The 27,942-nt window shown below is 39.2% G+C and overlaps 1 protein-coding gene across 1 annotated transcript in view; it reads right to left on the minus strand.

Annotated features, from left to right (window-relative positions):
* PLXDC2 (plexin domain containing 2) overlaps positions 1-27,536 on the minus strand; it is a 469,330-nt gene extending 441,794 nt beyond the window's left edge. The window contains exons 1-2 of the mRNA XM_004757588.3: positions 27,460-27,536; positions 26,308-27,095 (exon numbers count right to left, since the gene is read on the minus strand). Of these exons, the coding sequence (XP_004757645.1) occupies positions 26,308-26,419 (112 nt within the window). The 5' untranslated portion in view covers positions 26,420-27,095; positions 27,460-27,536. The remainder of the gene's footprint in view (positions 1-26,307; positions 27,096-27,459) is intronic.
* Positions 27,537-27,942: the final 406 nt, after the last annotated feature.

Below are 27,942 nucleotides of genomic sequence, written 5' to 3' on the forward strand. Positions count from 1 at the left end.
TGGTGCGAGGGCCTTCTGACACAGACCGGGAAGGCGATGAGCACAGAAGTTAAGGGACTCGTCCCACATGTTGAGAGTGTAAGACGCAGCATGAAAACCAATCTGAGACCAGTCATCTCACTAAGGAATAACTCGTATTCCTTCCCAGCAAGTACCTACCACACTCACGCAATGAATAACCAGAATAAACCAAATCGAGACATTTTCTCTTACAATTAGATTCTGAAAATATTGAAAGAAAGCAACTGGGCTTATGTTCCCAGTTCGAATATCCATCTAGAACTTGGTGAAGTTGGGATGTTATAAATCACCTTCTATATGATTTGGGAAGCAAGACTTTATCTATTTTGAGTGTCTGTGGCTTACTGGTTAGTCATTTGAGTGAGTTAAAGCTAGTTGATAGCTACCATTAAGTCACTAGACTTTAGCTAGAACCCATGAAAATAAGCAGTTTAACTCAGTTTTTTTGTTAGTAATTTTCACCGGAATACTCTCTCCACAGGGGCAGAAAGCATTGACTCAAGAGCAAATTTACTTAATAAGCTATGATAGTAAATCCAGTTTCACTATCAAGAATCATACTTATTTCTGAACAAATTAAGCTTTTGCTCTTCATAGTCATGTCATAGAAGGTTCTAGAAAAGAAAAACCAAGGTAATCAACGTTGGGGCCATTGCCTTCTATATATACAAATATACTGTTGTTCTGCTTTTTCTATTCTTGAATTTTCTCCCCAAGTTTTCCACTTTTGTTTCCTTTTTTTTTTTTTTTTTAAGATTTTTGTTTGACAGAGAGACATAGTGAGAGAGGGGACACGAGCAGGAGGAGTAGGAAAGGGAGAAGCAGGGAGCTGCTTAAGGACTGAGCCACCCAGGCAACCCTCTTTCCTAACTTTTATCTTTTTCTCCTTGAACATCTCTTCACCAGAAAATATCTTATAAGAAGTTCCCAGTGATAACCATGGATGGAGTTCTTAGGTAGATAAGCTGGACATAACAGCAGTTGACACTTTGGAAATCCAGAAGATAAAAATAAAGTATTGAATAATTATCAAATTAGTATGCTAGCTTTGAATTCTGAAACATGTAAACAAACGTAAAACATAAGAAATTATTCAAATGCATTTGCTATCCTTTTAAATGAAGCAAATTATGCTTACCACATGAACATTTATTTTCAAACAATATTTCAAAATAGATTAATTATGCTAAATAAGATTTAAAACACTGGAATTCAGTGTTTTAATTAAGAAACACAGGATTCAACACCCTCACTGCAGAAATAATAACATAGTTATGTAGATATTAAAGTAAGTTTTATAGAAAAAAAGTGATATAAGGAGAAAACACTACTTGGAGCATATATAATACAGAATAAAACATTTTTTTAAAGTCAAGGTATTTAGAGAAACTCTGCTAATAAACAGTCAACAGATATAGTTCTGAACTGCTTTTTAAAAAATACTTCTATCAGTTTTATTTAATTACATAGGATAATATAAATATGATATCAGATGGCAAAAAGAATTTACCCAGCAAAAAAGAAAGGGCACACTTATGGTATACATGATGAAAAATGCACAACTATGAGGAAAATATTCATTTATCCATATACGAGGAAAAAGCCTAGCCACAAGTTTGGATCTATGGCTTTTTTTAAGTTTTTAACATATTTAGCTACCTTCAAATTCACCTTGCCTAACCAAGAGAACTTTTTTATAAGTTAGACTTCACAAATCATCTTTAGGCTTTGGATTTCAGTTCATTTAAGTTAAAGCCAGAATGAGTATTATTTATTAAAGATGTTCATTATGCTGGGAGCCTGCGTGGCTCAGTTGGCTAAGCATCTGCCTTCAGCTCAGGTCATGATCTCAGGGTCCTGGGATCGAGCCCCCCATTGGGGCTCCCTGCCCAACGGAAAGCCTACTTCTCCCTCTACTACTCCCCCCAGCTGTGTTCCCTCTCTCTGTCTGTCAAATAATTAAATAAAATCTTAAAAAAACAGATGTTCATTTTGCTGGGCTATAGACATGTAGAGAAATAAGAAGGTTCAATGGTCAAAGTTCAAGTAGGTCGAAGAGAGGATAAATCAAGAGTGGGCAAAAATACTGGCGTCTGTAGTTGTTAGGAAACATTTTTTATTCTTTAGAGAGAGGGTAGGGTAGCGTAGGGAGTAGCAGAGGGAGAGAGAGAATCTTAAGCAGGCTCCAGGCCCAGCACAGAACCTGAGGCAGAGCTTGATCTCATGACCCTGAAATCACAACCTGAGCCAAAATCAAGAACTGGATGCTTAACTGACTGAGCCACCCAGGTGTCCCAGGAAAGTTCTTATGAAGGAAGAAGCAGGGGTGGAAAGTGGGTGCTTTTGGTTGAATCCTGAAAAATAATTCCAGTATTTAAACCTGTTACTATACATACACCAGTGTTTATTTCACAGGCTTCAAATTAAATATTAAGATACCCTTAAATCTTATCTCCATTCAGTTAAAAACACAAAAAGCCCTTATTTGTGAAATTTGGTACTCTCTAACTTCAGAGTCCTACTCCAGGTCTGAAACCTCAAAGAAAATATAGTCATCTGAAGATATCTGTAAACATTATCATTTATCCTTCTCAAAAATTTGCACTTTCTACCCCAAGTGATCTCCAACGGGGGGTATAGCAGACCATCCACCGGGTGCCTTGTTCCTTTTACTTTCTGTTTTGTTCCTCTTTCATAACATACACACTACTATAGTAGCACAAGCAGACAGATATAAATAATCAATGTGGAACACCAAGCATTAGCACTTATCGAGACTTTCCTATGTGTTAGGTCCTCTGCTGTCATGAATTAGTTCCTTTAATCCTCAAAGTCACCCTAGTAGATGAGAATTGTCATTATTCTCATTTTATAAATGAGTAGAGGAAGGCCCAAAAATCCAAATGACTGAGATTACAGTTAGTAAGTGGTCAAGCCAGAATAGATAATAAAGATGATGGGGCTTTTTAAGAACAAAATAGGGGTGCCTTCGTGGTTAAGCGTGTGATCTTGGTTTCTGCTCAGGTCATGATCTCAGGGTCCTGGGATCTAGGGTACCTTGGGTTCTGCGCTCAGCAGGGAGTCTGTCTGCAGATTCTCTTACCCTGCCCTCTCCCCACTTGCACTCCAGTGTGTACACTCTCTCTCATATAAATAAATACATTTTTTTAAAAAAAGCTAAACTAAAAAGAAAGAAACACACTGAATCCTACTATTGATCATTTCTGACCACTGAGTGATGGTCAAGATTCTTCCTCCTTGTACTACTTTGTTTTTTCTAAAAATACCTAGTAACTGATGGGAATTATGCTTGTAACTTGGAAGAAATAAGGAAAAGCACATACTCTCAATATTAATACACTTCAATTTAGTGAGAAAAAAAGTAGAAAACCAACAGAGACACCAAGCAGCAAGTTAGAAACTTAGCAGAAGATGGAAAATAAAGGAGCATGGACTTATTTTCTCTCATAATGCACACATTTCAAACAAGATCATGGTCAAATAAATATGAACAGATATAAAAACAAGTTTCCATCTCTGAAGCTAAGATTTGAAAAGTAGTTAAACTGAAAAAGATCTAAGATTTGGAGAAGGATTTGAAAGCTGATGGTATGGGATACATCTAATCAAACCTGTTTGTATGCATGTTTTGTTTTAAATTGTGATGGGTGAGGGAAACAGATCAGTGCCTATTCTATATGGCTGAGGAGAGCTCTCTGCTTCATAAGGATTCTAGACAGGCTTCTAGAATTAAATTGGCGGCAGTAATCATGTTGTTATTAGTGTAATTGCTTTCTGACATCTGTTTCCCTGTCATAATCAGTTTTTTGATAATAGCAATGACATGAATAGTATATATCTAATCAGTGATGTTCAATGCTTTGCCAAAATAAAAGTGAAATTATATGCCAATTATATATGCTTCTCACCAAATACTCCTCAACCATGTAATATTATATTTATGATATATGGTACAGTAATGAGGATATGCCAGGTATTGCCCTCTGATAGTAATTTATTTTTGATAATTTTTATGTTTCCATATAAATGAGAAGGTTCTCTATAAAGTAGCAAGGAATAAAGTGTATATATTGTTGCTCAAGGCATAATGAAGTACAATTTGTTAATAAATTGTGTTTCTATTTACATTTTCATTATCAAAGCTAACTAGTCAGGGTAGTCTGTCTTAGAGCTGTGAACTTGGTAAGCTGTAATGAGCTCAGCTTACTTTTAACAAGCTAAGTTTAAATTTAACTTACTCTCCATAAAGTGGAAAGAGTATTCCAGTCTGATCTTGCCATTACAAATGATGTCGTGACCTCTGAAAGTCATAAAAACTTCCTGGGTTTGTTTTCAATTATTCCTCTTATATCAAAAATCGCTTAAAAAAATAATAAACAATAAATAAAATAAAACCAAGCAGCAAAACAGATAAGAACCCCTCTACTGCCTAGCTTACTCAAACCTTCTGAAATTTTAGATTCTTGAAGATCTAAATGGTTATTTTTTAAAAAATGAAAACAGGTGAATACCAGTTCAGCCTTCATTATCATAAGGTGCTAATGCATATTTAACTTGCCACAGGAAAGTGACTGGATGTACGCTTAAAGTCTGCATTTGGAAAGGTACACTAATACACATGAATACCCACTGAGTTTCTGTAAAATTTATCATTAATGAGCGCTTTCTATGCACCAAACTGGGTTCTAAGCGTTGTCTATATTCTACATTTTAATCCTCACAAATAACTTGGTGAGGATTATTTTTGTGATTTTACAGGGGAGAAAATCAATGCATTGAGGGTGGAGCTAGTTTACCAAGATCATAGAAGCAGGAATTCAGAGGACTGGGAATGAAACCCAGGGCAGACCTTTAACTATAATTCTAATGGATATTTTCTTTTTATGATTTTATTTATTTACTTATTTGACAGAGAGACAGTGAGAGAGGGAACACAAGCATGGGCAGTGGGAGCGGGAGAAGCAGACACCCTACTGAGCAGGGAGCCTGATGTGTGGCTCAATGTGGGGCTTAATCCCAGAACCCTGGGATCATGACCTGAGCCAAAGGCAGACACTTAAGGACTGAGCCACCCAGGCGCCCCATCTAACAGACCTTTTTGAGCACGCTGCCATGACACTCTTAATTCCAAAACAGAACAACAATGAAAACAAAGCCTCACCAGTGTTAAACGCAACACATATAAAGCTGTATTACGTAGTTAATAGTCAAAATACTTCCCAGAGTAACTGAAGGCTTTCGTATTTTCTAGAGCCATTTGTTTTTTACTATCCACCTTAGACATAAAGCAACTAATAAGTCCACAATTATTAAATGCACAAAGTAAAAATTGTACACCAATTTACCAATTAATTTTATTGAATACTAACCCAAAGATAACTGGTCATCTTAATGAATAATAATTTCGATTGGTGTCATAAGTAAACCTCTTTATTGGAAGACCTTCGGAACAAAAAAACACCCACACTCTTAAATAGAAGGTTTTAGAGTAAATGGTACACACTATTGGCTTTACAACACTAAGACAGTATAAATCATAGAAAGTTTACCTACATATATATAAAATCAAGAAAATTAGAATTTCTTGACTATGATCGAGAAAGACATTTATGTAAGTAATTGGAAAAGGTTAAAGAGAAAGTTCACTACATAATTGTCTGTGGGGTGGCAGGGTAAGAGTTTCACTACCTGCTCTCACTACCTATGTTATCTTAGACAAGTCTCTTCATATCCTAACTTCTTTTCTCTTATTGATAAAAGCCAGTGTTCATAGCAGCATTATTCACAATAGCTAAAATATGGGAGCAACCCACATGTGCATTGATGGATAAATGAAAAGCAAAAGGTGAAATATACATACAACAAGGAAGGAAATTCTGGCACATGCTACAACATGAAGGGACCTTGGGACATTACGCTGAGGGAAATAAGCCAGTGACAAAAAGACAAAGACAAATATTGTATGATTCCACTTATCTAGAGGAGTCAAAATCAGAGAAAGAATGGGGGTGGCCAGGGCCAGGAAATTAGTGTAAAATGGTTACAGAGTTTCAGTTGAGAAAGACGGAGAGTTATAGAGATGGATGGTGGTGATGGGTATTACAAATGCATTTACTACTACTGAAATATTCACTTGAAAATGATAAAGACGGTAAATTTTATGTTATGTGTATTTTACAATAAAAAAATGGGGTGAAGAAGTCAATGGATCAGTATAGAGAGTAAGTACAGTATTACATGGTAAAATGTTTTGGAGACATACAAGGGTGTAGTGCCTTTTCATTTTGCCTCCTCCACCTTTCTTCCTTCTGTAAACGGAGCTGCCTCTAATCCCAGCTGACCTCCATCTGCACATTTGCAAGAAGAGAGCATTCCTCTAACAAACGGTAGTTCAGAACCTGCGATGGGCCAAGCCATGGGATCCAGCAGTGAGCAGTAGACCAGGTCCCTGCCATCAAATGGTAATGGAAGGACAGTACAGGGAAAAGACAAAGAAACAAAAGTTTTAAGTGTGGAGGGAGGTAATATCAAAGAGTGGCTACTGTCTAGTGAGTAGTCAGCAAAGCCATTATGAAAAGATGACATTTGAACTGAGGCCCAAGTAACAAGTAGGACTCCGAGGAAGACATGAGTGGGGGCCCTATTCTGCAAGACAGGAAGTAAACAATAAATAATCGTGGTTTGTGATGAGATCAAAGAGGTAAGTGGGCGCTTGTAAATAAAAGGCCATGGAAAAGAGAACAGATTTTATATTTCTATTAATGGGAAGGCATCAGAATCTTTAAGCAAGAGAGCACCATGACTGAATTTATACCGTGCAAAAAAAAGGTGTCATGGAACCTGGTCTCCTGGTCACAGGGCCACAGTTCTGAGGTGGACAATGCAGTCCTTTTCCAGAACTTTTGACCTTGGGACTAGAAATGTATCAGGCCAAGCCATTTTGGAGTAGCTGAGGCCTGAGGGCACTCACTCTGTGTTCTGTCATGTGGACCAGTGAAGCAGAAGGAGCCTGCTTAGAGATGAACAGACAGGCACAGAGATGACAGAGAGTCTCTGAGAGTCCCTGTGGCCTGGTCACATTGTTCTTCTTGGGCTCTGTGGGACCTCCCCCCAATTCCCTGCTTTGAGTTAGTTCAAGTTGGATTTCTCTCATTAGAGAATTAGATGCAATTATCATTGATGTTGTTACTGTAACTGTGGGTTACATAAAAAAGTAGCAGTCTTCATACATTGTGTACTTACATATTCCAGTAACTCTGTGGTACATTATTTTTTTTAAAAGATTTTATTTATTTATTTAACAGAGATATCCCAAGTGGGCAGAGAGGCAAGGCAGAGAGAGAGGAGGAAGCAGGCTCCCCACGGAGCAGAGAGCTCGATGTGGGGCTCGATCCCAGGACTCTGGGATCATGACCCGAGCCACCCAGGCACCCCGTGGTACATTATTTAAAGTAACTAAGAATAGTGAGGCAAGGTAGCTCAAATGACAGCCCAAAGAAGTGGTGGGGCTGATTTCAAACCCATGTTTTTCTGACTACCAAGTGTTCGCCAGAACTCAGCACCACCAGCAGCTTCCATCTGTGACCCGGACCATCCTGTGGCAGGATGGGACCCGACAGGCAGAACAGGAAAGGAAAACCAGCAGCAGGCAGTTAACTCTTGCTCCCAAAAGGGCCAGTATTGAACAAGGAAGATCACGGAATCCCTTATCTCCCAGGGTCAAAAAAAAAAAAGAAAAAAAAAGGTAAATCTATACACAAGTATTGACTTAAACCCCAATGCCTATTGTCCCTTCTTTCAAAAGGGTGTGTAATTGCCTAAGAGACAATACTTACAAAGATGGCAATTAAAAAATGAAACATACAACTGATTACCAAATTAACAGGTGCTCATAAAACGTGAGGGAACTAAAAAAAAAAAAAGAAAAGGCAAAGAAACATGAGAAGACGTCACAGCGGGCTTTCTGATAATCATGGAAGGGACCAGATGGAAGGTACCTTGAGTTGTTTAATATCAGTCTGATGTTTCAATCTTTATAAGAACAAATATTTGAAGTAAATTTACTTTACACTTTTCAAAATTGTTTCAAAACTTTCATTAAGCTAAGAAGACTAACAAACTGATTTGTCTTTTTTATTGGGTCATATATACACTTGATCCCAAATTTCAAATGTTGTATTTGTTACTACATGCTAGAAAACACTATAGAGTTGAAGTTAACAAGTAGTATGTAAAATATCAACAATGGGTGTTGTTTTAATTATTTTATACATAAATAAAGCATAAAAAAATCTATTCTAGAGAAACAAGTAAGTATTGAGAGATTAGAAGTTTTACTACGAAAGTGTCACCTAAATTCACTGAATTATAACCTTTCTTTCCTTGATTTTTTTTTTCCTGTTTCACCAGAATGGAAGTATTAGAAAAACTAAATGGTTTTATCATGGTGAATTTTTTACTAATGTCTTAAATATTAAGGGTCTTCACTGGACAAGAAATAAACCGAACAAAAACAAAAATAAGAGAACCGTATTTCTGATTTCCAGGAAAGTTTATGACAAAGCAATTTACATGGACAAACAATGATAAATGACCTAAGAGGTTCAGTTTCGTGCTGAAGTGTCACTCTAGATGCACGCACATTTCCATTCTGCATTAGCATTTCTTTATGTCCTACAAAGCAATTTTCATGAATTTTGCATTTTGTTGTTTTGCTCTTTGCAATACATTACAAAATTTTAAAAGGATAGATAATTTAAGAAAACACAAAGTAAGTAAGGACCTTATGGCTCATTCACAAATACCATTGAATTATCAGAGCCTGATCTAAGCCATGCCATTTTTCATTTTGTACTTCCCTCCCCACTCATTGAGTTCCCATCTCCCTCCTCCACCTCCAAACACACACACACACACACACACACACACACGCACACACACACACTGAGGACACAAAGCAATGTTCCAATTACTAGAGAAACAAACTTATAATCTTCCTTGAAAGACCGCCTACAGATGAAGGGTTTATTTGTTTCAACCTTTTTTTTTTTTTTTTAATTTCAAACTTGCATAAGCTTGATTTTTTTTTTAAATTTTTTTTTTAACTTCAAGCTGGTCAGGAATGTCTTGCTGGGTAGCATGTTACGGTTGATAATAATCAGTCCTTTTAAACTCTTCTAGCAGTTTTATAAAGCAACTCTTACCTTGAAGGCAATTTTGGAAGGAAATAAATACCTCTTTCATAAGACTCTGCCAGTTCTTAGTGAGAAGAGAGTTCCAAAGTTTTTATGAAAAAATATTTTGACCCTTACTTCCTTGGTTTCTTATACACAAATAATTGTTAGGTTAGGTCACAAATATTTATTGAGCACCTACTATGTGCCATGCATGGTTTTAATCACTATAAAATTCATCTTGAAAACAGCCACAAAAATTAATTACAGTGAGAGAAAGCATCCCTCTTTTCTTAGTTTATGAGTTGAATTCCTGGCCTCCCTATTAATAAAAGAACAATGAAGCCATTACTCTTTTTCCTTCAGGGTGTGACACTGGCTTAAAATTTTAAAAATTCCTGAAACTTAACAAACTGTCTTAAATATGCTTTTCTATAATACAACTATTATTAATCATTTTATGACTATTTTATAGCCCAGACTTAACTGATAAAGGAAACATTCATTTTTCTTGCTGCTATTGATGAAATTCCTGCTTAAGTTGAAATTTTCTTTCCCTTTATTTGAGATATTTCATGGATTTAAAGATCTGGGGTTATACAAATGTGATGTAATCTAAGTTTTCATTAAATTTTTATTAGCTATCACAGCAAGTTTTTCACATGTTCTACAATAAAGTATTCCTCAAGTGAAGCTGTATCCTCCGAGAGATAACAATTCTAACAGAGTATATTGTATTTGTAACATACTCATATTCTCAAGCCGCCCATCTATCTACTGGCGGCCTCCTCCATACCTATGCACAGATCCCCAATGCTAGCCAAACTCTCTCTTGTCCAGATGTTCCCCTCTGGCTACTTCCTCTCTATCATTTCTTTCTCAGTCATTTTTTTTTTTTTTAAGATTTTAGTTTTGTCCCTGTGTCTATTTCCTTCACTCACCTTCACAACTTACCATACTGAAATTTGTCACCCATTCGCCCCCACTCATCTATCCAAACCACTCTTAATAAACTCACAGATGATCCCTCTTTGCCAGCTCCAGTGATCTGGCTTTTCCTCCCTCTCCGGGTTGCACTCCTCCTTCTCCCTCCTGGGCTCCTTCCCCCATTCACTCTTCCCAGACCACACTCTCTAGGACAGAGATCTCACCCTCCACTTCTATCTCTTCATGCTTCTTGTCTGGTTTCCAACACCACTAATCCACTGATGATTCCACATCTCAATCTCATCCACCACCTCCACCTGGTAGAGCTGATCTTTCTACTGGGATGCCCCATAAGCATTTCAGTACTTGACAATTTTAAAGCTGAACCCATGTTTCTGTTCCCTCAAGAACCTGGGAATGTCTCCCCTCATTGGAAGCCTTCATCATTTTCCATTCTTATTAATCCAGCAATTCCTAAATCAGCAGTCTCCAGGTCTGCACCTTCCTATGTGTTCTCCAGACCAGAACTACAGACCCTTGTAAAAGACTTAGTTGAGCCTGTCATTTAGCTATTAAAAATCTGTCATTGTCCAGTTGTCACTTTGAGAAGTGAGTTTCCATATCTGTCTTTGGTAGACAAGCCCCTTCTTAGCCTTGTAAACTACCCTTTCCCTATAGGCAACTGATCTCCCCAAAGAGCACACAGTTTTCTAACCTTCAGGTTGTTCTCTCTGGAATGTGTACCCACCTTCTCCAAACTCCTAATTAATGCTTACACATACTTCAAAGCAAAACTGAAACACACTTCCAGGAAACCTTTCCTGACCATCTGGTCTAAGTCCTTTGCCCCAGAGCTTGCTCTCCGCTGCACGCGCGCACACACACACAAACACACACCCCACATTCTCTTAGAACTTCCGGTTAATCTCCTATATTCAATACTACACTGTAACCCCTACCTGGCAAGGTATATATATATATATATATATATATATATATTTCCCCCTTTACATCACAGATAGAACGTATCCAGCAAATGGTGGCCAAATGAATAAATCATTTTCCTGAGAACTAAACTTCACTATCAACACCAATATAATGCCATATTAATTTCAATTTATTTCAGTCCTATCTGTCATTTTGAAACAATGACAGAGTAAGTCAGTAGCTTCCAATTTATGAATTAATCCAATTGGATAATTTGGATTATCTTGAAAGATTATATTCACTTCTGATAATATTAGCCAACAACGCATCAATAGAAAGGTATTAAAATGGTATCCTAGGCACTATACGCTACACACATGGGCATAAAATGAATATTGGTTTGATTTTCACAGCCTACCTCCCTTTCTGCTTACTGTCTGCCTCCCAGCCTGTCTTTGCTATTCCTGTTGTTTTGCCTCTGTAAGCCTTCCACCTTGACATACACATACATCCCTACACACTTCCAGTGACTTCATGCTGGCCTTGGTCTAACCAGGGGGCATGCCTGTCCCAGTCTGATCCTGAACACTCTATCTCTTTACCACATCTATTTTATATAGGTTTCAAATAGAAAGACCATGGCCCTTCCTCTTGATACTGAAATTTCCCAAGATAGACTACCTCAACAAAATGCCTGACTCTAAGTCAACAACCACTAACACATCAGTGCAGGAGACAGTAGTATATGAATGTTCCATTGCTCACCAGTAACACCATGAGTGCGCCCACCTCAACTAAAACACCAAAGGCCTCTGTATAGTCGTGGGAAAAAAACGCTAAGTATGAAATACTCAGAGAGCTCTAGATTTTTAAAGACATCCATTCATTTCTTCTTTTGACATTTCTTATCTTCCCATTCACTGATGAAATCTTAGAACAGCTGTCTTGATCTTACATGTGTATTGCTTACTTTTTCAGAGACATTCACTCAGACACAGGTAGCATTTTGGATATCTGTATAAATAGGGCATCATTATGCAAAAAAAGTTAACTTGTCATCTAAGAGGACTGTGTAATCCCACACAGCAGTTTATGTATCCCTAGAAGCAAGTACATTAAGAAGGTCAAAGTATTATTTTCTTGCTTCAGTGTAGATGACACAGCATAATTTTGTTTTGTGTCCTCAGTCCAGGCCAAAACAAAACAAAACAAAATAAAACCTGCTTTGGGGGAGCTTCGTCTCATTTTACACAACATGGGTTTGTTAAAAATAAATTCTTTGCGTGTTCTTTTAATGCATGTTTTATTGGAATAGTGTTCTTCAAATCCAGATCTCGCCCTAGGCGATCACTGAGTGAGGGGGAGGATTCTGAAAAATAGCAATGCTTTGCATTCCCAAAGCTAGTCATGCAAGTCAAAGCCTGTTGGAGGTGCAGCCTGGGCGCCGCTTAATGTTCACACAGCCATCAGAGCAACTAACTGGCCTTGGTTTTTCTTAAACCTACAACACCACCAGCACACCTCCCTCAATGTACTGCTCCCATACTTCTTTATTTCGAGGGTAATCGGACCAAATCTTTAGAATACAGAAATTTTTCAGCACAGTGATTGTGCTGGAATAGAGGACTAATTTTATTCCCATATTACAGAGGAAGAAATGAGGGCCTCGGGGGTTAATACTCCTTTTTTAAAATATTTTATTTATTTATTTGAGAGAGAGAGAGCATGAGAGGGAGGAGAGTCAAAGGGAGAAGCAAACTCCCAGCTGAGCAGGGAGCCCCGAGTGGGACTCCATCCTGGGAGTCCAGGAGGATGACCTAAGCCGAAGGCAGTCGCTCAACCAACTGAGCCACCCAGGCACCCAGGGGCTAGTATTCTTGCACAAAGTCACCTAACTGGTAAATGGCAAAGCCAAGGTTTGGACCCAAGACTGTCTGGCATCAGAACATCCTCTAACAACCACAAGGCAACTGAATGTTGTCTCCCACAGAGCCTGTCCCCCACCTCGACCCTGCGGTCCTCCTCCGGCTTTGCTGCTCCCACAGGCACCTGTGTGTCCCTGTGTTACGCTCATGCTTGTCACAGTTCTCCCGCGAGACTCATGCTACATTTGTGCTTGTGTTCCCCTGCGGACCACCTTCCTTAAGTGTAGAGACCATGTTTTATTTTTTATATAAAACAGTGAATTATCAAATTAAATTGACTGAATAAAAACATCTTCCATCTGAAATTATCCTGCTGGAGGAACAGCTGAAATAATATGAAAATTAGGCAATCTGAACTTTATAAAGGGATTTCAAATTATACTGTGAAAATGTCATATATTTTAAGCACACATCACACATAAGTACGTAACATATGGCAATCCCCAACTTACATATAAAGAATATGATTTAGAATGCCTAGGTTTCCAATTAACTTACAAGAGCGTATTTTACTCTAAGACATCAATTTATTCCTCTGCCCCATTAAAAACATTGATTACTTATTGGATAAATGAATGGACGAAGGAATGAATCAATGCCCTCATTGGAAGTAAAATAAACATCTATGGACCTCTACACAATAAGTAAGTAGAGGATTTTAACTGAAAACCTACCATGTGCTAGGTGCTATGTCTGAAATACAGTTTTATTATTTTCATTTTATTTTTAAATTCCTAATGGTCTGTAAAATACCAACAAAAAAGTATTAAGTGAAAAATAAATAAGTATTGGCTGTAGATAGATTTTGCCTGATTAATTTTTCCCCTTTTAATTCTAGGTACAGATTAATGGACTAACGAATGCTATGATATGATACCCATTAAAGAGTTAAAGCTTTCTCCTTTCAACTGCCTGGAACGTTTATCTATCCCCACAACAAAAATAAAATAATAGGAAGTACAGGGCAAATGCAAGGAAGACACAAGATTAAACAAAAAGAAAGATTAGAAAAATAAGACCCAGGTAAGAGAATTTAATGTGCAAAATGTAAGAGGAATACAGTATTACTTAAGAAAACCTACAGGGCAGAATTTCAACCTGATATCTGAGATGTGAATTGTTTTAATGGTTAATGAGATGACACTCTACCAGATGAGCTAATACAGAAAAGTCATTTAACGAACATTTATCGAATGCTTTCTATTATACATCAAGTAATACGGAACTGTCAAGGAAAAAAAAAAAGGAAAGTAAAACATGGTTCCTACCCTCACAGACCTTACAGTTTAGTGGATGAAAGAGTCATTAAATACTTATTCAGATACCAATATAATAAAAAAATATGTAATTACGAAGGCTTTTCAGTGGCAAGTAATCAATCTCACCACAAAAACTGGAATTTTCAGGTTTACGCTATTGGGAAATCCCAAGACTGTCTACACAGGGCTTTAGACTTGCATCTTCCCAGTGCCATCACTGATGCATCCATCAGACACTCAAAAACAAAACAAAAACAAAACAGGAAGGGGTGAATTTGAACCTGGAGAGGAAAGCCAGGACCTGATGACTGATAGGCCTTGACTGTTTCCCTTGACTAAAAGGGAACGGTTAATTGATCTGATGTCCATGACACAGGGGCATTATCAGCAGCCACCTGAACACATGCTGAACTGTCTTGGGGAAGCATGACATTATGACAGAAGGCCCAGGAGAACATCGTAAAAGTCAGAGAGAGGACTCTGGTCCCAAACACTGGTAAGGTGCTGTTTCCGACAGAAAGGGGTAAGAGATACTCAGCAAATAATACCAGCTGTTCATACCAGAAAACTAGTATAGACCAGAGAAAGAATTTTATGTTTCTAGGAAAACAATAAATAGACAAGGGTAATAAAAACGTGCCTGAAGAATAGCAAATATAAGTTGTAGAGCAAACAGAGGACGTCAACCTGAACGCGGGTCAACTCCAGCAAGTGGGTCACATTCAGGGCTTTGAAAGGTGGCGACTCACACTCTCGAGTGCAGAATTAAGAGATACTTTACACTCCTTGGTAGAAAACAGTATTTAAAAGTCTTTCCAATGATTTGTATTTGGAATCCTTTTAATATCTCATCTTAGAGACTATTTCCCAAGTTCCATCTTTAGCTTTAAGAGAACTGGAAATTAAGCAAATTATGCAAATAGCATGGTTCAATTAATTGTTATTTCATTGTTTATCCATATGTCCTTTTAAACTATGGAAGAAGCAAATGAACCAATTTTAATATTTTTTCAGGCAATTCAAGTTGCTGGTTTATAAATCATTGAATAATTAATTAATAAATGTCATTAATGAAAGTATGATCATTTAAGTTTCTGTTCTTCCTAGCTTAGTAAATGAGCTGATCATTCCTAAACCATTATTTCTAAATGAACTCTCAATTCTTCATAAAATCATGAAAATTTTCCCTTACTCCGTACTCACTCAACCTCTGGCTTGCCTATATATCTGACTCACTGATATTTAAATATGAGTCATCATGTCAAGTTATGATGTAAAAATTCTGCTCAAAGAAATATGTAGAGGGGCGCCTGGGTGGCTCAGTGGGTTAAGCCGCTGCCTTCCGCTCAGGTCATGATCTCAGGGTCCTGGGATCGAGTCCCATATCGGGTTCTCTGCTCAGCAGGGAGCCTGCTTCCTCCTCTCTCTCTCTGCCTGCCTCTCTGTCTACTTGTGATCTCTCTCTGTCAAATAAATAAATAAAATCTTTAAAAAAAAAAAAAGAAAGAAAGAAATATGTAGAAATTAGATACACAATTCTTTGCCCGAGTAATAAATCTGAACAAATACTGTGTATCATACCAGTGGAACACTAACAAGATTCTTTTGTTGAACAAATTTTCAAAGAGGACTTCTATACTTGGAGCTAGTGATTCAGTGGTGATCAGTCCCACACGGCCTCTAACCTTGGGCAGCTCACATGACTACACTTCCAGTGATGAGAAGTGATAGGACGAGGACATTTAGTTGTCTAGAACTTGGAGCTGCCAAACAAACACTCATAACATTATTCAAGATGCCAAAAATCAAATCCAAGCTGAGACCTGAAGGACAAATAGTCAAAGAGAGGAGGAAGGTGTGCTCCAAGAAGAAGGAATGGCGTGTGCAGTTTCAGAGGGAGAGAGTGTGTGCTCAGGAAATGGGAGAGCAGGTGGGAGGAAGTGATGGGTTTGAATCCAGGGAGGCAAGCCAGGACAAAATTACTGAAGGCCTTGACTTTAGGGGGAGAGCAAAAGGAAGGCAGGAAACATTTTCAAGAGAGGAGTGACATAACTAGATTTTCATTCTAGAAAGATCTTTCAGGCTGTGGAATGAAGAATGGCTTCCAGCAGGACAAGGTTGGAGGCAAGGTATGAATCTATTGAAGTAAAGTGGACTAAAAAAAAAAAAATGGTGGCCTGCCAGAGCCAGAAAAATAGAATGAGGGATGGAGAAAAGCAGTCTGGAGTCAGACATCAGGGCTTGGTTTTAAAAAATTGGCTTCCTATTGGCTGTGCCTATTTTACAAACCTCTCTCCTAAAAACAGCTTGACAAAACTGACATTGCACAAGCCTGGCTTCCTGCATAAAGCTGTTTTGCAATGTCCAGACAATGAGACTATAATCTGCAGAAGGACTTTGAATCATGCTTGTTTTTAAAAATATCTAAAATGAACAACAGATGTTAAAAAGATAACGAAGGCTAAATAACAAAGAAATAAAACAGACTGCCTGGCTTGTCAGTTTATTCCTGATTAAAAAATATCCAGATGAGTACACAGGAGTGCAGAGCAACAGCCCGTCAGGAGGAAGAAATGAGGTTAGGATTTGCAACTCAAGCAAATTATAACCCTTTAATTTATACATGCTTGTAGTCTGAAGAAAATCATAAATCTATTACCTTTAAATGGTAGTAATTTATAAAGTGTACTTTCTTTCGGTGTAAATCTCCCATGAAATTGATACTAATTGGCTGAAGAGCAAACATTAAGGAGAATCCTAAATCCAGGGGCTTTTACCATTCTCACCCAAGCTATTTCTTTTCTTTTTTTAAAAGATTTTATTTATGTGAGAGAGAGAGAGAGTGTGTGTGTGTGTGAGGGAGAGAGAGAGAGAAAGCACAAGTGGGATGGGCAGAAGCAGAGGGAGAAGCAGACTCCCCGCTGAGCAGGAAGCCCGCTGCGAACTCCATCCCAGGACCCTGAAATCATGATCTGAGCCCAAGGCAGACACTTAACTGACTGAGCCGCCCAGGCGCCCCACCTGAGTTGATTCTTATGAAGGAGCAAACCTACAGTCTTGCCTGGAACTGCTGTGCTGGTCCAGAGAGGGTCACTAAAAGGGACACTGTACGAGTGTCACCATTTCCATGTATTATTTGCCTAGTCCTCACCCTTCATTTGTAGTAGTTTCCAAGGAGTTAGGAAGGAACATTCTCCCCCTCCACTGAGTTACTCATTTTAGTTAACCTATGGTTTCCACCTGTATTTCCTAAGAAACAATTACAGATGTACCATTAGTTTCATGATGTGATCAGGAAAACACCACTAGTTCTCAATCTAAGAACACTGTTTCAACTCAAAAAGATCACTGCCAAACAGTCACTATTAATAGTTTGTCATGAAATGCCATAGTACTTGCTCTGGCTTTTAGATGCTATTGGAAAGAAGTTATATCGTCTCCAAGGTGTTTAGAAATTGAAATCTTTACTAAATGACCCTGAGATTTAATGTGACTTCAAAGTCCAACAGAGTTTTTAGTGAAATCTGCAAAGTTTACTCTAAACAGATAATGGAAAAGCAGAGTCTTCTAGAATAGCCAGGACACTTCTGAAGATCAAAAACAAGGAGGACAGGTTTGCCCAACCAGATATACTTATTATAAAGCAAAAGAAATTAAGATTGTGTGATAGCCATATAGTGATAGTTATCAGGGTTTCCTCCCCCACACCACTCTCCCCACTCCACCCCGCCGCCTGTATATTTGAAGTTCTTAATCTTGGAAGAACTATCAGGGCTTGTCCCAGGAATTATCTTTCATAGTAGAACATTCATAAGCCCAATAGCCCATGAATCCTGTCTTTAAAATATAAGTGGAGTAGCCCCTGCATAGGAACATGAAGACACATTGTAAGGAAACGGACAGCATGAGTATTCAAAACTGCACTGATTGAATAACTACACTGATTGATGAAAGATGGATAAATCACTTGTGGGGGGAAAAAAACTGGAAGGCGATGAGGCAACTGTGGAAAAATTAGGACCAACACAAGTACATGTAATACCTGTGTATAAAACAGCAAGTGATGTTATTATTATTATATTGAAGTGGTGAATTATTACACAATTCAGTCCCAACCAAAAGTGTTTTGTGACACATTCATCAGTATTATGCAAGACTTGCCATATTAAGAAACATTACCACAATACTCTGATATAGGAAATCGTTTTACATGTACTTCAGGTCAATTGAAATGCTTTCATAAAATTCACTAATTTGAATGGGAGAAATTTAATTTGAATAAAAGACATTTTAAAAACTATGCAAAATTTTAAATTCCAATTTACAAATCAAAACAGATGCAAATATACGTCACCCAAGATATAGGGTATCCTAAGATGTTAATTAAGCTATGAAAATAAAACACCAAGCAGTATCTTTTTAAATATAGCAAGAATGCCTTCAAACTAATGTGAAATGGCATTTTTTTAAAACTAGATGTCAACTTTATTTTTATAGAGCATCCAGAACTGTCAAATAGGTATAAAATACTCTTGAAATTTGTGTCATGTAAACAAAAAAACCTCGAATGATCCTCTCTAGTCCCACTTCAAACAAACACGTATCAAAGAACAAAAATGCAAATATATAGTGATACATCTCTTCGTTCAACATTTGTTTCTTAGTTTTTCATAGTTCAATTGTGAACATATAGTATGCTTTATCTAATTTTCAATGTGAAACTATGGACTAGCAAAATAATTGAGGTTTTTTTTTTTTTTTTTAATCAAATGTTCAGGACAAGATTCCTTCAAATAGGAATCCATTTGCACCAAGAATATGATTTCAGGATATCAAAAATCATTCCACATATGTTTTCTCAGGAATATCTTGCAGTGCAGACTACAGTGATATGTTGAAGAAAAGGCAGAGCAGAAGAAGGGGAAGGAACAGTCAAAATAATCAGGTTCAATACCGGACTTGCTCCCTGTTATGCCTGCAGTAATTTCAGTGGGCTGTTTTGACTGAACAAGTGAATAAAAATACACCAGTTAAGCAATCAGATCTGTTGTGTCAGTGATAGCTACTGTCTATATTTGTTTCTGGAGAGAGTTAAGCAAATATGCATAATAGAAATACAACCTAGTAGACTATTTCACATCTTGAAAGTCATTATTATTTGTGAATTTCATATTCTAAAGCGATAAACTCTGCTTATCTTGCTTCTCTTTTAGGGTTTAGAGAAATAAGTATTTTATTGGATGTTGAGATCATGGTTTTCAGAGACAAAAAGTTGGCAGCTATTTACAGATAACACAGACACAATTAGCAAGTGTGTTACCCAAAACCAATACCTTAAAAAATGTCATTGCAAGCTGAATGTTCCATATTCCAACTGGACCAAGGAAAATATGATCCTGAGCAAAATAAACCAGGGTATACTTACCAAGCCTTGTGCTTAAAGAAAATACGTCGGCTTTACTTACACTTCTGCCATCAGTGAACACTTCAAGGAGTATGTAGAAAAGTGACTTTTAAAAATTCTGATTTTTATGCAGTTTATCCACAGGGCAAACTCTTTACATCCACTATATTCTCAAAGCCTCAATGAGCTAACAAGCACCTTACCTACAGGAGGAGACTTTGAGCAATATGATTCTATAAAAATTTTCCAATTAGCTAGTGAAAAATAGCAGATGAGGAGAGGGAGAAACCAAGCAAAAAGACTCCAGAAAAGTAGAAGGGAAGTCTGCAACCCTTGTCTTTATGACCCTCTCAACAAAAACCGCAGGCTGCTCTCTACTAGACATCTGAAGCCGTAACAGTGACCATCACAGATTTTAATTTAGAAAAGGAAGAGCGCTACTAGTGCTTACATCTGTTTGGGTGACCTCTGGAGGAAGGGATTAAAACTCTGGATTTCAAGGGAGGCCACAGAATTTCCAATTTCATATTCGTGTCTGCAATCTTTAACAGGTTACCCGAATTCCAGACAGGTCCCTGACAAGACCTCAAATTCTGTACAAATACCCAAATCGGTACCACTATTCCACATCTTACCACCTTCTTAATTAAAGAGGGCAAAATGAAAAAGATGCCAGAGAACAAATACAAAATGAGCTCAAAGTCCAGTTGTAACACAGTGTGGAGTATTTACTACATAATATACTATATAATTTATAAATTACTATATATAATACTATATGTTTACTATAGAATATCTAATATGCTGGGTTCTTCCCTCAGATATTATTGTGTTCATCTGACCAAGTAATATGTGTCACAATGAATACTGGCAGAAACTGTCTTGATAAAAGTATCCCTACTTAGTCTGTCATTCTTCAATAACTTCCTCAGTTGAACAGAACCATTGTTTGGAGGCTAGTGAGGGGAGACATTCTGTGTGAACCTTAGGGAAGAAAAAAGACTTCTCAGAGCACAATACTATGAAGACATAATTAAAGCTTTGAGAAAATGTGCTTAGACTAAAGGCAAAGGACTGGAATTAGATTAAAAGAAAGCTGAAAAGCAACAATAATATATAACCTTATGTATTACACTGATCACTCTTTGTTTACTTACTTCCCATCTCTCAAACAAATACAAGACCAGATTTTAAGTGAGGGAAGTTAGGCAAAAATAAATGAGTGGGAAAGAGAAGATGAAGCCCCAGGTAAGCTAGTCCACAAAAAAAAAAAAAAAAAAAAATGGGGAACGACCAGAAGGTTTATACACTTGTTGGATGCGGGCTACAAATTGTGCTCTGAGCTTTCAAGAAACCAAATTTAAGAGGTAATGTATCTGATCACTACTCACAATATCCAGAAGGTAACAACAAATTCAATGAGAATAACAACTCTATTAATACAGAAGATTTCTCTCTTTCTCTTTCCTTCTGCCCTCACTACTCAGGGAGCAGTCACTGTGAAATACATTGCATAGTACCACTAATTCCACCCCTCCCAACAGCCACGATAACAAATTTATGAGACTGCTTTCAGCTTTTTTTAACTTTTTTTTTTTTAAAGCCTCCTTCAGTGCAGGTTGATGGTATGAGGCCTGAGCACAAATCAATTCAAAAGTAATTTCACAAAGAACTAAAACTGTTTGAACTATTTAATAGTGTTAATCTCCACTGAAAACAATCACCTATATCGATATATATACACATACACATGTATGAATATATGCATATGCATTTTTATATTTACAAATGTAAATATATGTATATGATTTTTCATATATACACACACACATCTGTACACACATATATATAAACAGTAAAGCTGTACTCATTATCTTACAAGTGAATAACAATTTCAATACTTTGAAAATAATTTCCACCCATATTCCATCCTATACACACACACACACATACACACACACACACTGTACTTTAAGGTGTTAGATTAAGAACACGAGTAAAAATTCATTCAGAAACCAGAAATATAGTTGGGGGACAGAATGAACTTGTTAAAAGTTCTGTTAATAGAAGCTTTAAGGTAAGTACGATCTACCAGAAGCATTATGACAGTTCAGCAGATCTCTGAATTCTACTCTCTAGTTTTAAACAATTAATTCTGTGAAACCTATCTATACATTCATTTCCAACTGACTAATGGAAAAAGTCATAAATAGGGTAAAAAGAATATTTTTAAAAGTCTCCCAAGGTGACATTCAAGGCAATAGTTCAGCTTGAACCATAATTCCATTCGGTTCAGTCAGTCCAACAGCTGACTGAGCATTTCATGCATGCCTCTGTAGAGGACACAGGCGATTCAGAAATGAATGACAATGGACCCTGACCTCAAGAACATGATATATGGTCCAAAGAAGTATATGAAAGAGATGCAGAAATGGGAAGGGGGGGAAAAAAACAACAATAACAACAACTCTCACTCTAGGAAGCAGAGTCAAACAAGTGCCCTTAAAAAGGCAGAGAGTTCTCTGGAGGGTTCTAGGTGTTAGGGGAGATAAGCCTGTAAGGAAAAGTAAGACGGACAGAAGGAGGTGGACTAGGGAAGGACTAGTACATACCATAAACACTCAGGGAACATCAAGGGACCTCAATTAGAGGGTTCAAAAACAGGGAGAGAGAGAGAGAGAAGTGAAACAGTAGGTCTAGGCCACATGATCTCGAAGATCATGGTGATGAAACTGTATTTAATGTGGTAGGAAACATCTCGAGACTGCACACTCATGATCACAGCTGTGGATCAATTCATTAATCTTGAAAAATATACGGCTTCTACAATAGGAAATATCTTTCAGGAAGCAAAAACCGGACCAAACTAATGAATCCATGTTGTCTATATCTTTGCAGGAAACTATCTTATAGAGAAGAAACCTGTTTGGAGCAAATTAGTATCTTCTATTACTAAGTTTTACTCAAGTACATTCTACTTGATAAAAACCTGTTTCTGAAGATCATACTTAACAAATGCATACACTGTCCTACTTAAAATAATTTTAAGTCTCAATACAGCCAAGAACTAAAGATCTTACCCAACCTTGGGCTTCAACTTGGATCTATTCTCTAGAGGAAAAAGGACTCTCACATTTTTTGTTTTAAAAATTTTTGCTTGCAATCGTGAATCATTGATTGATTAAAAATCAACCTGCTTTTAGTCCATTAATCTGACCCACATATACTTTATAGAGAATATTCAGTTCTGCTATAATTTTCTGTTCTAGGTATATATGCAAACGGAAAATTTATACTAATGACAGTAGGTCTCAACAGAGATACTCTCATAACTCCAAAAGGTAGTAATATCTCAAACTAAGTCTTTTAACTTCAATGAAAGCTGAAAATAATAGAAAAATGTCCCAACAGATAAACAACTAAAATAAATATGAATGACCTGCTAAAAGTAAAGTATTTCTCTCTAGTACACAGTAATATTAGAAAGTTTAAATAGTGGGAATTCCATGGAGTCCTAAACGATCTTTGCTCTCTCTATAGGAGTACTGAACTTCTTTGTTGCATTAAGATACATTTAAGAGTAATAACCAGGCCAAAACAACTCCGTAATATTAGGCCTTTTGTCCTCATTTAAATTTTAGAATTCTTTGAGACACTAATACATCCTTCTCCTTTGACACTGTTATTAGACTGTCTTTCAATCAATTTAGGATATAAAATGAATGACTAACAACACAGAGATAAAATCAGATTTATAGAATTTAGGATTATTCTAAGCTTATTTTTGTCTAAACATTGGGAGTTGAGAAAAACTAATATGGCAAATACTTCTAAGATATATATAGATTATGTTCAATCTCAAAAATAAATTCATTACATGATAATGAAATTTTAATCATAAAGGAAATATTTTAAAGCTACATTCTTGAGAATTCCACAATAATTTGTTAAAAATCTCCAACAGTGATGCAAAAAAGGTTATTTGGTTTTTTCCACTATACAAGTACACCACAAGAATGTATTTGAAATATAGACTTTTACATAATAGGAGGTGCTATATAAATACTGAATGAATGGTTATTTTCAATTAACATGGGAAATAAATACTCACTATTACAAACTGCCACTCATTAACTTGAAATATCAAAAAATATTGCCCATAAGAAAAACAAAGTATTCAAGATCATTAATCTGAGACATTTGGGAAAGAATGGGAAGAACAGGAGAAAATAGCAGTTTCTCTGCCCTCTGGTGGCAACAGAATCAACTGCAGCATTTCTAAAGTAATGCATAATTAAATGCCCTGTTATGAAATCAGGTTGTTTCTCCCTGTGCCAAAATGTCTGTGATAAAAATCCTGGTTGCTACATGACAAATTTCAAGGCCACTGGACTTTTTAAAATTTCTTCATTTTGAACTTTTACCTAAACTATTTACAAGGGAAGTTGTTTTTTTTTTCTTCTATTTGTTTGCTATATTTTATATATTCAATAGGCTAACCATTTAACTCCAAGATTATTCAACTACATGTAGACTGACATCCAGTAAAGAAGCTACTTCAGTTTGCAATAAATCTCTAAAACATTTACTGAGACATTTAAAACAATTCATTTTTTCCTCAATCCTATAAATATATGGGTTTCTAGAGTAATTTTCCACCACAGATACTAGTTTATAATTAGTCTGTAACACCTGTACATTTATGTTGAGCAATTTAGGCATTTTCTAATCCACAAAGCTTTTAACTATCTGGTCGATTTTAGAATGCAGTCTTTATTTCATTCTCAATTTGAGATATTAGAATACAAAATGTATTGTAAACATGTTCTTTTCTCAGTAACACATCGTTTATGAAAGAAGCTCAGAAAAAAAAATATTTGCTGACCTTTATTTTATTTTTTACTGTAAATGCATTATTTACTTCCAGTGCAAAGAAGTTTTCAAATAAACAACTTGGGATGTATTTGGTTACACACATCTCTAATGTCCTTTGGGATGAAGTAAATTGTTTTAAGCATCTACTTATTCCATGAATGTGGCTATGCCTTATCAATATTATAAGGCGAAAGTCTTATTTTTTAAGCCAATGAAATGTATCAGAGAAATAAACAAGAAAGAATAATCTACTGATATGATACCTAGTAAAGAACAACCTATGTCCATTTATGCAGAAAATTGCATGTGACAAAGACAAATCAGTATCAAAAATAGTGGAGTTCTAAGGTGTTTCAGTTTTAAAAGTGTCGTCATCATGTTCCCCCTCCTCCCAACCCACACACCCCTCCAATCATGAATTGGACCACAGAATCAGAATCTGTGCCTTCTCTATAAGCATTTACACCAGGGGCAGAGACAGTGCTTTAATAGATTTCTAGGTCTTGGATTGGTAAACTTCATTCAAGAACTTTCTCCAAGATTCACCTCACCTGGAATCCCCAGGCAACCTCGGTAGGCTTCCATCTGCGACTTTCATGTTTGACATTTGTGGACACCTGTATACTTTCTGAGGAAGCACTTAACCACCCCGCAACCCCCACCTTCAGAATTAAAACAAAACCTTGATTATTCTAATCTGAAAGTTTTTTTTCTTTTTTTTTTATTCCCCCTCCCAGTGTTTTTGTTCATTTCACCTCCTCTGGAAATCTAACCTGAGTTCACAAATTTCTGTCAAGGTCTCTCTCTCTCTGCCTGTTTCTTCACTTTCTTGCTGAGGGGCAGAAACGGTGAGGAGGCACCCAATTCTCAGTGGCCAGTGTCGCGGGAAGCACCAGGACCTCGGCTCAGCAGCACCTAGCCTAAGAGCCGGCAGGCCGTGGGTGGAGGGCTGCTCCGCGGGCTCCGCGCTGGTCCCGGGGGCGCGGCTCCCGGCTGGACGCGCACCTGGCTGGCATCCGCCTGAGCAGGAGACACTGCCACTGGGAAGATGCAAAGACCAGGTCTCCGCGTGGGGGCAACGCCAGGGCACTTGGACGAACCCCCGGCACGTTCAGGCCTGTCTGAGAAGCCGGACCGCGGAGGACAATGGGGGATAGGGATTGGTCTCCAGAGGCGCGCCCGTCCCACTTCTGCCCCCTCCACCCCTCCTCTGCGCCCCACCACACCTACCCCGCCCCACTTGCAGAGCCCGTTTAGCCCAGACAGCGAAAGGGAGCTAAGGCGGGGATAGCCTATGGAAAGAAGGACTGGCCACAGTAAATTTTCTCCAGCTGGTGGGGGAACCCTGCAATACCAGGCTGCCACGACGTCCCCCACCCACAGCCCCCATCACGCACTGGCTTAGTTTGTCGCGGCAGCAGGGAAGCAGGAGGAGCCAGAGGGGAGACTGCCCAGGGATGCCAGTTCCCGAGAGAGATATCTACAGAAGGAGGTTTGCTCTTACACACCAGAGCCCTCTCTCTGCGACTTGGCGAGACGGTACCACCCCCTGTTGCTCAGGTGAAGGAAACCTGAAATGCTCAAGAAAACCCCCAGTCCCCTTCTCTAACCATTCTTTTCCCCATTCAGAAAGTCCGAGTTTACCCGAAAAGCAATCGCAGTAACTTTCCCAAGGGCAGACATCTAAAGTGGGGGGTGGGTTGAGAATGGGGGGTGGGGGGCGTTAGCGAGGTCTTCAGTGGCTCACAAAATCAACAAGCAAAAGTGCATCTTACCATTGATTTGGTTTCCAGGGTCCCCTTCAGTGAACTGAAACCGGTCCATTAAAAAGTGGCAAAGTAACACAACTCCGGCAGCGGCCAGGTCGGCCCTCGGGAACCTCGCCATGCCGCCTCCGCGACCTCCCTCCCCCTCCCGCCGGTCGTTCCTCCGCGCCGTGTGCTCGGGGGCTCCGGGTGGGAATGGGGACCGTGGGGGACGACGGGCAAAGCTCCGCGGACCGGTCTTGGCTGAACCTGGAGCCTCTGTAAATTTCGATGGGATTTCACACTCAGGAGCTGGGAAGAGGAAGAAGGGAGAGCGGGGAGGGGGGGTGCAGTTCTTTCTGGACCTCCGGGTCTCTCTTCGCAACTTGCCACAACACTCGCTGCCCTCACCCCAGACACAGGACAGCAACTGCGGGGAGGAAAGGCCACTTGCAGCCGGGTCTCGCAAACTCTCGGTTCCGCACAGGCAGCGCCACCGGGGTCCCTGGAGACAGTGACTTTCGAGCCCCCGCGATACGCTCCACTGGGTTCAAAACAGATCTAATTCCACAGCCAGCGCGGCTGCCTTCTCCAAATCCAAGAGGGCTGTCGGCTCAGAAGGAACTTTCCCCAATGTTGGGACGGCCCCCGTGGGAGGTTTGGGTTTGCGGGAAGGGGGTTAATGTGGGCTGGCGAAACCCCTCCGACAAGTTTTTCTTCTTTTCTTCGCCCGACGCAGGGCGCGCGTCCTTTCTCGCAGCCGGAGGGATGGGCAGCCTTAAAGAGCTGAGCCCAGGGAAGGCTAGGGCTGCAGCAGTCTGAGGTCCGAAGCCAGGGGGGGAAAAATGTGTGTTTGAAAAAAAGAAAAGGAATGGGGGGGGGAGGAAAAAGAAAGAAATGGGGGGGGGCGGGGGAAGTCAGGCCGAACCCTATCGGGAAAGGGTTCCTCCTGGTTTAGGAGGAGGTGGCCACAAGCCTCGCCGAGCCCGGGGAGTTTGGTGGCGGAGGAGGCGCCACCGCCGCGGAGCTCCCCCGCGCTTCTGCTCCACACTTTGGGGAGGGAAGGCAGTTCGCAATTTGCCAGATCTGCCGCTGCACCCTCCTCCCTCCTCCCTCCTCCCTCCCCCTCGCTCCTTCAGGCTTCTCCCACCTTCCTCCCCGAAACCAGCAGCTAGCACCGACCTGTCCAATGGCTGCACTTTCCTCGGAGCTGGCAGAGGAATCGCTGAGAGATTAAGCCGGAGGAGCAAAGCAAGGGGGAGTGAGAGGGCAACTCCAGCCCGGCGCGCCCCCAGCAGCCGGCTGGCCAGAGTCGGGAGAGGAGGCGAGGGAGGCGAGCTAGGAGAGGAGCGCCGGGCTGCACCTCCGCGCCGCCGGGGCGCCATCCTGCACCCAGCTCGTGGCCTTTGCAGCCCCGCCTGCGGTGCCTTCGCCCATCTGGCCCCCACGCCGCCTTCGCGCACGACTGCGGGAGAATCGGGGTCCCGCACCATGCTCAAAGATGCCAGCGGCTGGCGGGATCTTCCTGGGCGCTAAAGGGTTAATTACAGTTCGCCATTCCCGGGAGGGCTCGTGTAGCTGTGGTTGGAGTGTGAAGAAAGCAAACCCGAGAGAGTTCAGCTACTGACCCCGAGAAACCCTTTCGGACCCCAGACCTTCCAGACG

This window comes from Mustela putorius, unplaced genomic scaffold (assembly GCF_011764305.1).
Source record: "Mustela putorius furo isolate JIRA1106 unplaced genomic scaffold, ASM1176430v1.1 tig00000827_pilon_pilon_pilon, whole genome shotgun sequence".
In the NCBI taxonomy this organism is placed as follows: Eukaryota; Metazoa; Chordata; class Mammalia; order Carnivora; family Mustelidae; genus Mustela; species Mustela putorius.